This window comes from Ovis aries, chromosome 12 (assembly GCF_016772045.2).
Source record: "Ovis aries strain OAR_USU_Benz2616 breed Rambouillet chromosome 12, ARS-UI_Ramb_v3.0, whole genome shotgun sequence".
Classification (NCBI taxonomy): domain Eukaryota; kingdom Metazoa; phylum Chordata; class Mammalia; order Artiodactyla; family Bovidae; genus Ovis; species Ovis aries.
Genome location: NC_056065.1, coordinates 20,142,060 through 20,154,270, shown reverse-complemented (window position 1 = coordinate 20,154,270; position 12,211 = coordinate 20,142,060). Strand labels below are relative to the sequence as shown.

The 12,211-nt window shown below is 40.6% G+C and overlaps 1 protein-coding gene across 3 annotated transcripts in view; it reads left to right on the top strand.

Annotated features, from left to right (window-relative positions):
* Positions 1 to 5,901, top strand: part of GPATCH2 (G-patch domain containing 2) — a 201,487-nt gene extending 195,586 nt beyond the window's left edge. For all 3 annotated transcript variants that reach the window (XM_042257084.1, XM_060396031.1, XM_004013599.5), the window contains one exon: positions 1,947 to 5,901. In XM_042257084.1, the coding sequence (XP_042113018.1) occupies positions 1,947 to 2,167 (221 nt within the window). In that variant the 3' untranslated portion in view covers positions 2,168 to 5,901. The remainder of the gene's footprint in view (positions 1 to 1,946) is intronic.
* Positions 5,902 to 12,211: the final 6,310 nt, after the last annotated feature.

Sequence of the window (12,211 nt, the reverse complement as noted above, 5' to 3'; positions counted from 1 at the left end):
TGAAGTTAGCAATGACAGCAGTGTATTCTATTCTCAGTCTGAAGATGCTCTGAAGATTAAGAATATCAAAATGTTCAGTAAAGGTCTTGCAAAAATCCATTGATGATTGCTCTATAGTTCGTTATAAAACTCACCAGTTTTAGTTATAAACTCATCAGTTTCAGGTATATAACTCATCTCTATCACTTTGCAGTTCCCTTCTGTAAGTTAGAATCCTGAAGAACAACCCACTCACTGTTCTCCAGAAACCCAGATACAAATTACTAGATTAAATGCACTGTTAGTTCAACTCTGACATGTCTTTTATTACTTACTGTTATTTATGTTTTTACTATGAAATACATATACCAGAGACTTCCCAAGTGGCTCAATGGTAAAGAATCCACCTGCCAGTGCTGGAGACTCAGAAGATACAGGTTCAATCCATGGGTTGGGAAGATCCCCTGCAGGAGGAAATGGCAACCTCTGTAAAGAATCTGCCTGCAATGCGGGAGACCTGGGTTCGATCCTTAGGTTGGGAAGATCCCCTGGGGAAGGGAAAGGCTACCCACTCCAGTGTTCTGGCTGGAGAATTCCATGGACTGTATAGTCCATGGGGTCGCAAAAAGTCAGACACAACTGAGCGACTTTCGCTTTCCAGTATTCTTTCCTGGAAAATCCCATGGACAGCGGAACCTGGCAGGCTACAGTCCATCGGGTCACAAAGAGTCGGATGTGACTTAGCAACTGAGCAGCACATATACAGAAATTGGAATGAAATGTGTAGGTAGAGTTTTAAAGAATAATAAATTGGTCACTACTGTAGCCACTAACCACATCAAGAAACAGAATACTATACACTGCGGTCCCATACGTAGTATTTTTGTTATTGTTATTGGTACTTAAAAGGATCCTTATATACAGTCTTAGAGAAAGAGGAGGATGAAGACTCCCAATTTTGTGGGGTAGACGGTGCTGTTAGAAACCCAAATCAGGGAGGAAAGATGGACGATGATGGGAAAGGGATGGAGGGGGATGAGGGCCCAGGAGAGACAGCTGACTCTCAAGCCTTTGACAGCAGTGAGTGATGTCAGCACCTGCGCATTTCAACTCTCAGACTGTCTCGGAAAACACAGCCCTTGTTTCAAAACAGAAACATGCTGGACCCAGGACGGAGCTTGGATGCCACAGGCATCCTGCAGACCTTTGGAAAGTGAGCCATCTTCATCCCTGGAACCCTAGGGATGGAATTATGGGCAAACACTATAGCCCAGAATTCTACAACAGACTTTCGAGGAAGCCTCAATATAGGAGACGGTACTGAATATGTTCTCCCTAAAACCAAGATGGTTTTAAGCTGTTGTTATTTAATCCCTAAGTCGTGTCCAACACTATTGTGACCCCACAGACTGTATCCCTGAAGGCACCTCTGTCCATGGAGTTTTCCAGGCAAGAAAACAGGCAGGTTGCCATTTCCTTCTCCAGGGGATCTTCCCGACCCAGGGATCAAACCTACACCTTCTGCGCTGGCAGGCGGATTCTTTACCACTGAGCCACCAGGGAGTCCATACTTTGGCCCCTTTTCTTCCTACACAGGCTGTAACGTTGGCTTGCTTGATGATCACTCCCTTAATTATCAAGGAAGAATAACCACAAGAAATGGTCTGGTACTTCGAGTTTTGATTGCTTTGTATTATGCCTGTTTTACAGATCAGGAAACAGAAACCCAAAGAAGTTGAATAACTATTAAGTGGAAGAGCTGAAACCATGGTCTTTTTCCATTGAGCCTTCTACTACAGCAAGCTCTTTATCCGAAGATGAATAAAGTATTCATCTTTGAAATGATGTATTTTGTTGAAAGGAAAACTTCGAAGAATGTGGTTTTCTTAGCCTAAGAGGGCCTTCATCTGTGTTCATACTAACGTGGGATTTTGTTTTGTTTTGTTTTTGTCATTTTCTGATTCCAGGATTTGTAGGAGAAAACGCCCAGCCAATCCTAGAAAACAACATTGGAAACCGAATGCTCCAGAATATGGGCTGGACACCTGGGACAGGCCTCGGACGAGACGGCAAGGGGATCGCTGAGCCGATTCCAGCCCTGCAGAGGCCAAAAGGATTAGGACTTGGGTTTCCTCTACCAAAAAGCACCCCTGCAACCACTGCCTCCAATTCAGGAAAATCCGCCTAAGAGGAAAAGCAGAGGAGCTGTTTAGCAAGTTTTATTCGCTCGCTATTGCCCATTGTTCTAAAATGACAGCATAGCCTCTGTGGTTGAAGCTGAAACCTAACATCAAAGCCTCAGACTTGTCCCTCTAGCTTCCTAGCTGCTACAGTTCTGCCAGAGTGATAGAAATGGGATTTCATCACAGTCCATGGTGCTAAAGTAAAAACCTTCACCTTTTAAAATTTTTCAGTGACTCGCATTCTAGGTGTAAGGAACAGCTCGTTTCTGTTATTTATTTTGATCTTGTATTGTCAGGAATTTCTCATGTTTTAGCTTGATTCATTCCTGTGTGCGCTTGATGCACCCATGACGGAGCACGCCTACGTGTTTCTAAAATAGGATTGGCCGGAAAGGGTTGTGTTTCACCTCATCCCTGTCTGTCCTAACCGAAAACACCTGTCATCACATCAGTGAAGTCCTAAGCACATCTCTTTTTGAAAGGCTGGCCAATTCCATATTCCTTGAATTTGACTTTTTAGTTAGGATTCCTCAACAGGGTGACACCCATTCATCTTCTATCCTTGGACACTGTAGCTGACAAACAGCAATTAATGTTGCCCTCTGACATGTTGACAAAAATAAACCTCATCATTGTGATCACCACAGTGCCCTCAACACGACTTTACTGCAGATCTTATCAATTTTACCTCATTTAGAACATAAAATAATTATGGAAAGAAAAATGTATTTTTTAAATTCACCACGACTGAGTTGTAAACTCTATTAATAATCTAGACTTCCTTCTACCTCTTTGTTCCCAAAGGTTGATATTTTTCTTAAGATCAACTCAACTGTAGTAAACTGATTTTAAATTTTAACCATCGGAGTAAGTTAGAATATCGACTCAATTTATTTGAAGATTTTAATGGCTCTCCCAAGAATTGAGATTTCTGGCAAAGATCCAGCCGGTTTACAAGGTGTACAAAAAAAAAAAAAAATGAACGGTACTGTTTGCCCTTTCTAACACCTAAGCAGTTACTTTAAAATGAAGCAAAACAAGTCATTTTTATTATGTGCCTAGTATTGTTACATCTGAATCCTCTGCTTCATAATGTCCAAGATTCTGAATTACTCTTAGTTTAGATGTTGGTTGGTTATTGTCTTCGTTAGTAAGAACTAATAATGTTATTCTCTTTTGTAATGACCTTTATTGGTTGAGTGAAGGCCAAGATAACACAGGTGAATCAACCTTCTAATGTTTTTTCAGCTTTGTTTTTCTAGGGCAGTTTTATATTCACAGCAAAATTAACGGAAAGGTACAGAGATTTCTCAAATATCCCCTCCCCGCACACATGCATAGCTTCACCCATTATGTATCCTCCCCCCCCCCAGAGTGGTATATTTGTTACAGTTGTGGAGACTACATTGGCACATCAAGTCACCCAAACTCCACAGTTTATATTACAGTCCACTCTTGGTGTGGAACATTCTATGGGCTTGGACTAATGTATGAAGACATGTCTGCACCATTATAGGATCACACAGTAATTTTACTGTGATAATATTCCTCGTGGCTCCTCTGTAACAGGCTTTTGGGAATTTGACAGTAGCCAAGAGTCTGACAGTGGGGAAGGGAGGTTTGTGCGTGTAAGAGACCTGTCCCACGTGGTCCTCTAAAGATTATACTGCTCGTTAGGGAGAGGAAGTTCAGCGTGCTATTTGAAAGGCTTAATGGTTTGCCCACTTACAGGTTCCTTTTAAGAATTATCTTCTTTTCTAGGGTTATCATGGTAAGAGGACAAGTTGGTTAGGGAACCATGGGCTACCAGATGAGTTGCATTTCTTATGCCCTTCTTAGCCTAGCAGGTGAGCATTCTTATTGGATAAAGTAACTCTGTTGTTTGATGCTTTCCTAAATATCTGTTACTTGAAAATTCACCATTTTTAAAGAAAATATTTTTTATTGAATACTCATTCTATCTACATAAGGTGCAAAAAGCTGGGGGAGATTGTCTATTTCAGTTTAAAACTTCTTTATGGTAGCATATAGCACTCTAAGGTCTGTTCATAAGTTTGTTTTAATTCCACTGCCTGAAGATCTTTTAAAATCCTAGAATTTTGAAAAGCCAAATTTGGAGCCACAGGTAAAACACAATGAGGTTTTTGTGAGACTGACTGATCCCGAATTCCCATGGACTTGACCACTGTTTTTCACTTCACCATGGTCCATCTCTCACGGTGAGGAAGAGCAGACCTCACTCGAGCTGGCACGGGGGAACTCCTTAGCTAAATGTCGCAGCTTTATAAATATTTTTCCTTGTTCTCCTGGACAGGCATCAGTCTTCTGAAGAAACTTTCTAAGATATCACTGAACTCAGGTGTTCTCTAGCTCCACCTCCCAAAATGATTCATCTTTATATTTTCCCTTAATAGAATAAAGGTCGCAATATTGACATCTTGAGCCCTGTGTCTGCGACTCACAGAAGGTTTCAAACATGTCTTATTCTATAGGAGTGTTGACGGAATACACGAATCAATCCTCAGAGCAGAGAACTGATGGCTTCCCAAGCAGTCCCCCTGCTCCCACACAGGTCTCCCTTCACTTTTCAGGGAAATTTAAGAGTGATCATTGCACATCTGAAGTTCTGCTTGGACCTGAACTTCACCAGAGAAAAGAACACAATTGAAAAGTGGAATTTTTCATATACATCAAATATCTAGAAGATATGAAGTTCACTAATTTACATTTGTTGTAAAGTTAATTTTTACCAGTTCCTATGCCTATAGAACCCAAAGCATCCAAAAGAATTCATGTTTCAGAATGTATCCATCATATCTCCGTGAAAAGGCAGTTAGATTTTTCTCTGTCCTTCATAAAGCCACCACTTCTATAGAATCTAAGCCTTGTATCAAATTAATTGCTTGTATTAAAACTTTTAGAGAATGCATAAGTCTCTTCCATTACTATCCAAGTTATCTATTCCCCACCAAGTAGCCGAGAGACTGTGTGGGGCTACATTAGCAATTCAACAGTTTGCCTTTATATACTTGTTATACTTGATATTAACCAGATTGTGTATTGGTGTCATTTACTTCCTCCCTTCTTTCTCCCCATATACAATTTTTAAGGCAATGTTACCCCCTCAAATTTCTTTGCTTTTATTTTTTAATTATATGGTCTCCTTCAAAAGAAAATCCACTGTTAACTAACTTTTACCAGTTAACTGGTATCAGCATTTGAAAACAGACTTTATAACTGATACTGTTGCTATCAAAGAGAAGTTAAGACAGTAGGGTTAAAGATATGCCTAATGTATACATACAGGTATGTTTACAGGGCATGACTGTGTGCAATTTACAGACATGATTGCAAAATAATTGCATTTTATTAATATCAGCATTGTGAATTGATATTCTTGCAGTTAATTGAACTGACAATTGCTTCTCTTCAATATGCTTCCATTTTGAGCAGATATTTCATGAAAGAGAAAAATCACTGCTGACATGCTTTTTAAAACCATTTCCTCCTATACTCTGTTTTTCTTTTAAAACAAAAAAAGTGGTATTGTAAAATGAAGTTGTTTAGCAAAGAATATTTTGGATTTTTTTTTTCTTTTAGTAGAAAGATATAATAATAGTACAACAAAGAATGAAAGAATAAACATTATGTTTAAGAATGTTATTTATAAGCAGTCATTCATTGTCTTTGTGCTTTAAATGTTTCCCTCTTGAAATAATAAAAAATAAAGTTGAAAGGACTTGCTTTTTTTAAATTACTGAAAGTCGCTCAGTTGTGTCTGACTCTTTGTGACCCCATGGACTATACAGTCCATGGAATTCTCCAGGCCAGAATACTGGAGTGGGTAACCATTCTCTTCTCCTGGGGGTCTTCCCAGCCCAGGGATCAAACCCAGGTCTTCTACATTGCAGGCAGATTCTTTACCAGCTGAGCCACCAGGGAAGCCCGAGAATACTGGAGTGGGTAGCCTATCCCTTCTTCAGTGGATCTTCCTGACCTAGGAATCGAACCAGGGTCTCCTGCATGGCAGGCTGATTCATTACCAACCGAGCTACAAGGGAAGGCCTGGTAATTACTACCCATTGACAATTAACATTGAACAGTGCCATTAAGTGTTAGTTGCTCAGTCATGTCCAACTCATTTACCCCATGAACTGTCGCCCACCAAGCTCCTCTGTCTCCAGGCAAGAATACTAGAGTGAGTTCCCATTACCTTCTTCAGGGGATCTTCCCAACCTCTGGATCAAACTCAACTCTCCTGTATCACAGGCAGATTCTTTACTGTCTAAGCCACCAGGGAAGCCCCAAATTCATTATTCATGTTTCAGTCCTAGAAAATGTCAACATTTTCTAAAAAGTTTTAGGGGAAAAAATTGGTAAACACATTTGATTTCATTTATTCACAGCTGATTGTGACCTGTTATACCACATTTCCCTGGTTTTGTTTTCTCTGATGCTGGGCTAGACTAACTGTATTAAGGTCTCTTTCCACCCAAAGACTCTGATTCTAAAGGAACAAATGCAAGTTCTCTCTGATAACATGAAATACGGATCGGAACCATATGTGTTACTCCATTTCCTTCTGGGAAATTGTGCTCCTCAGAACCCTGCTTGGATATTTTAAATATTTTATAATACTCTTTAAAGTGTTGAGTTCTATTGCTTATAGGAAGCATCTCATGTTAATAAAATACTCTTTTCTCCCCCAAAAAACTGAATTGTGAGTTGTTAGAGTAAGTGGATTTTTTTTTTTTATCCAATAGGTATTAAATACTCATTTATTTCACAGGCTTGCAGTAATATATACTCAACTGACAAGTGGACCATGAAGGCTCCTTCTGCTGGATTCCTACTAGGCAAAGACTCATTACTTTACCCACCTGACATTTTAAGGAGATCCAGATTTGTCTCTAGCGAGTCGATGCCATTAACTGCCAGGAGTATGATCTACTATTGCCACTTTTGGTTTTATCTGTACATTAGAGTTGTCTTCTGTCTTTGAATTGTCATGGAGTTTAAATCATTCTCAGATTCACCGACCTCACTCCTGTTGCAGTGTCAGAATGGCCCGTGTTTACTCCTTCATCCTTGAAGGATGAAGTTAGGCAACAATTGAAGGCTATTTTTGTGTTTCTTTGGTCGTTTTTCTTTTTCCCTTAGTTTAAATATTCAAGATACATTAATGGCATTTTAAATCTCTGTGTAATTCGTGATCTTTCAGCTATAAAATGGTAAAGACAAGACTGTATTATGATAGCATCCCAAGCAAAAAGAACACTCAGACCTTTTTTCTACCTGTTTTCATCTTCCGATTAAATTTCAAGGAAATGTTTATTCCTTCCTAAAGGTAGCATTCTATAATAAAAGCAGAAAAGATGGGAAATAGTATAGTAGCTCATTACATACTTTAAAAATGTGCTTTCCGAAAGCAAACAAATTCTTACTTAAGTAAATTTCTTCAAATGCCAGAATTTCATAGTTAGGATGAGCAGATGAGTTTCAAGTGGGAGAAATTAAGGCTTCATTAGATACCTGTGTGGCTAATCTAAGCCTAAAATTCTTTTTTGATGGCTATAATTGATTGTGGACACTACAGATAATCCATGCTGCAGGTAGAGGGGATGGGATTCACAAAACAATTTTTTAAGTGAACCTGAAGCACTTGGCAGAACACACTGAGATTGGGCAGTGTCAAGTTGGAAACCACAGTATTTCTAAAACAATGACCAGGGCTTTCAACAGTCAGTCGGGTGGTCCAGAAACTCTGAAGGCCTGGTTCTTGACCCTCCCCCATCTTTATACCCATTTCCTTTTATCACATCACTTCTGATTCCTTTCCACACATCTTCATCTCCTTCACCTAAGTTTAACATCGCAGGACAGCCTTGCAAAATGGAAACCACTGCAAGCACATAGGAAACCTGCCTGATTTGACTCCCATCCCATTGTGTTTCTCCATTATGTCCCTTAACAACTCAGCTAGAAACAAGCGGCAGATTTTTTCCCCACTCACTGAGTAATTGTCTGCGCTGCAGTGACAGATGTGCAATATAGCAGCTTCTTTAGGAAAAAATTAACAGTTTGTCCAGCATGTCAGCTCGCTCTTTTTAGTGCTTGGGAGGTCTTGGCCCCATTATGGATGATTTAGAAATTGAGGCAAGCAAAAACCAGCTGCCTATGCTGAAAGCCTTCGTTAGTCACCCTCATCTGCATTCCAAGACTCACTTACATCTAGAAATTGGTAGAGGCCCTCTGGCCACGCGATGAGGATGGGCTGACAATGCCTTGATTTGTTGAGAGAGAGAATAAATGGGTTTTTCAGAAGATAAGGAAATATCACCATTACTGGCCAATTTACAGCATTTTATCTGTTCTTCAAACATGTCACTTTTGTTATTGTTGCATGGTAATTACATAGTGAAACGGAAAGAAAACAAATTCAGGTTACGTATTCAGATGGATTGCAAAATCATATAATCCTGATAAATGCCCATTTATGATACACATGGATGAAAGGTTCATTTTAATTTTGAATGGCTAGCTCAGCCATAAATAGGATATAGGATTAAATTCCAGAGAATCTGATTACATAAAAGCAAATAGTCTTTTCACTTTTTTCAGATCCAGGAAATTCAGGGAGATACAGTGCAGCATATTCACAAACAGGATTGTCCTCAGACAAGACAAAAAGTAAATTCAGACTTGCATTCTGAAAAGGATGAGAACTTTCCATGAAGCTGGAGAGCTATCTTGTTCTAGTTATGAGTTAGTCCTAAAGGCTTCTCAAGGGGCAAGGGAGCCTAGGCTGAAATAGTTCCAGTTTGGAAGAACAGCCCTACATTTCAATCTCTACTTTTCCTGGTCTCTTCTGCACTCTCACCAAACATTGGGATACTAGAAATCCAATGCTTTTTTCTTGTGTTCCTCTTTCTGAGGTTATTTCTCCTTCATCCTCAAATCCTATTATTGTAAAGGGATGTTGCCTATAGAAGTTTGCTGCTGCTAAGTCGCTTCAGTCGTGTCTGACTCTGTGCAACCCCATAGACGGCAGCCCACCAGGCTCCCCAGTCCCTGGGGTTCTCCAGGCAAGAATACTGGAGTGGGTTGCCATTTCCTTCTCCAATAGCTGAGCACAAATAATGAAGATCACGGAGAGGAAAAGGAACAAAGGGGCAGCACCCCAACTGCCCCTTGGGGGGCAGACTGCTGCGACTGAAAATGTCAGGTGTGTAAAATAGGAGAAGGGAATGGCTACTCAGTCCAGTATGCTGGCCTGGAGAATTCCATGGACTGTATAGTCCATGGGATTGAAAAGAGTTGGACACGACTGAGCAACTAACACTTCGCTTAGTAGGAACCCAAAAGAAGGAACCGTCATCATGCACTTATCGCGTGAGTATATATTACCAGAAGGCTGTTACATAAATAAGTTGTTATTCTCACGTCTCAATATCTTTGGCACCACTGAGTCCAAGCTATCAACTTTTACCTGGAAAGTTTGAAACTTTCCTTTCACCTGACTTGAATCCATTTATCATACTGCAGGACTAGAGTGATCATTTCAAAGTTCAATTCTGAATTTTTAGTTATTCATACCCTTTGTTCAGTTGCTCAGTCGTGTCTGACTCTGCAGCCCCATGGACTGTAGCCCCCAGGCTCCTCTGTCCATGGGATTCTCCAGGCAAGAATACTGGTGTGGGTTGCCATTTTCCTTCTCCAGGGGATCTTCCTGACCCACATCTCCTGCCCTGACAGGCAGATTCTTTACACTAAGCCACCTGGGAAACCCCCAAATAAATAAGTACTTAACATCTATTGGTCCTAAGTTTGCTGTGGCTGGGATAGAGAAATAAAAGAGGCACATCAGTACTTAATTGTCTTGGCCCAGGGGTGACAAGTGTTACCTCTGTTCAGGATTCATTGGCGAGAGCTGGTCATACAGGCCCAGCTGATTTCCAGGGAAGCTGCTGGAAGTAGGGGAGCACGCAGATGTCTGTGAGCACTAGTTGTGCCATAGTTATACTATTTCTGCATAGTTTCAGTGTAGCATGTCCAGACCATTAAATACCCAAGTAACATTATTTCATTGAGTCTAGGATGCCATCAAGTTTAAGATGCACCTTAATTTTATGTATCATTATGAAGGAAGAGTAGGAAAAGGCAACCCACTCCAATATTCTTGCCTAGAAATCTACATGGATGGAGGAGCCTGAAGGGCTAGAGTCCATGGGATTGCAGAGTGGGGCACAAGGAGCATGCGTGCAAGAAAGAAGGAAAAAACACAAACTACGATCCTCTAACCCCAGCAAAGTGCCTCCACTCCAATTTCAGGAATACTAAAATGTGAGAAAATGATCAAATATGTTCATGAGTATCAAATGAAGGTGAAGATTAAAAAAAAAATCTGAGGAATGCCAAGTAAGTCTGCATGAATGAGCAGATGGGATTGGAGCTGCTCCTTGAAGAAAGATAGGGTTCAGCTAGAAACAAGGAGGGTTCATTGTTACCCAGAGATGCTTCTGTTATGTTGACATTATACGACATAAATGGCTCAGGCCCTAGAATTATTCCAAACTATATTCAATGCCCAGCTCTAATGCCTTCTCTGAGCTTCCCTGGTGGCTCAGCGGTGAAGACTCCACCTGCAAAGAAGGAGACGCAGGTATGATCCCTGGGTCAGGAAGATCCCCTGGAGAAGCAAGTGGCAGCCAACTCCAGTATTCTTGCCTGGGAAATCCCATGGACAGAGGAGCCTGGCGGGCTGCAGTCCATGGAAACACAAGAATCAGGTACAACTTGGTGACTAAAGAACAACAATGCCTTCTGTGTGTTTTGAGACTAATCTCCCAAGTTTCACATTTTTGTCTTTGTTTTATTTTAGAAGTTAGAAATAATAATATCTACCTCATTGGATTATGAGGGTTAAATGTAATAATGCACAGAAACTATCCTATCAGTCCGTAGGATGTAGGAGATGCTCTGAATTGGGTACCATTTCTTTTCTAGTTTCTGATGAAGTAATAAACTGTCCTTGTTTGTCTACTCTTCTGGGTTAAGTGTAACGTGTATAGAAGTGTTAATGTATTTTTACTTTGCTAACAGTGCCCAAGAAAGACAAGCGATGTTAAACAATCTTCCTAATTTCATAGTCATTGATGGGCATACCCTTAATAATAAACTTCTGCTATGACTCCAAATGGTAAGTTTTTTTTTATTCAGTACAACTAAGAGTTGGACACTACTGAGCGACTTCACTTTCACTTTTCACTTTCATGCATTGGAGAAGGAAATGGCAACCCACTCCAGTGTTCTTGCCTGGAGAATCCCAGGGACAGGGGAGCCTGGTGGGCTGCCGTCTATGGGGTCGCACAGAGTCGGACACGACTGAAGTGACTTAGCAGCAGCAGAACCTATAATCAGTAAAAATACAGAATTCAACCACCTACACTCAATCGTTTCTTATCAGTTGACTGAAGATCATCCAGGAATCACTGGCCACACCCATCAAGGCCTTTGGAACCTGGCCTGGCTCTAGTCTACGCTATTGATCTGACTGAACTGGTCCTTGGTCCAGGGCTGAGGCTAATGCTATGACAGATTCCTTAGATGGGGCTGCTTGCTTGAGATCCTTAATTTGAAATTCTATCTTTTCACATAATCTTTTTGAGAATGTATTCTAAGACACTGGAAACTTCAGCATAGGAATCACTAGGAAACAACTTAAAAGAGTGAGATTCTCAAACTCCACTCTCAAAAAGGAAGAGCCTTGAGAAAGACTGTCTTGGAAAAACCAAATCAGACTATCTCCAAACTGTCTCCAGGCTATCTTTGCAAACATCTGAGCCCAGCCTTCTATGGCAGACCCTACTGAGTCATCTCCCCCAGCTCTCTCCTTCTGGAAAATGTTTTCAACACCTCTACCCTTCCACCCTCTCCTTAAGACAATTTGGAATTAGAACTAATTTGGAATTAGAACTAATAGGTTTCTTTCTGGCCTTGGTGTAGCTAGTCTCTTGAATGAAGACACTACCTTACTGGGCACAGAGGAA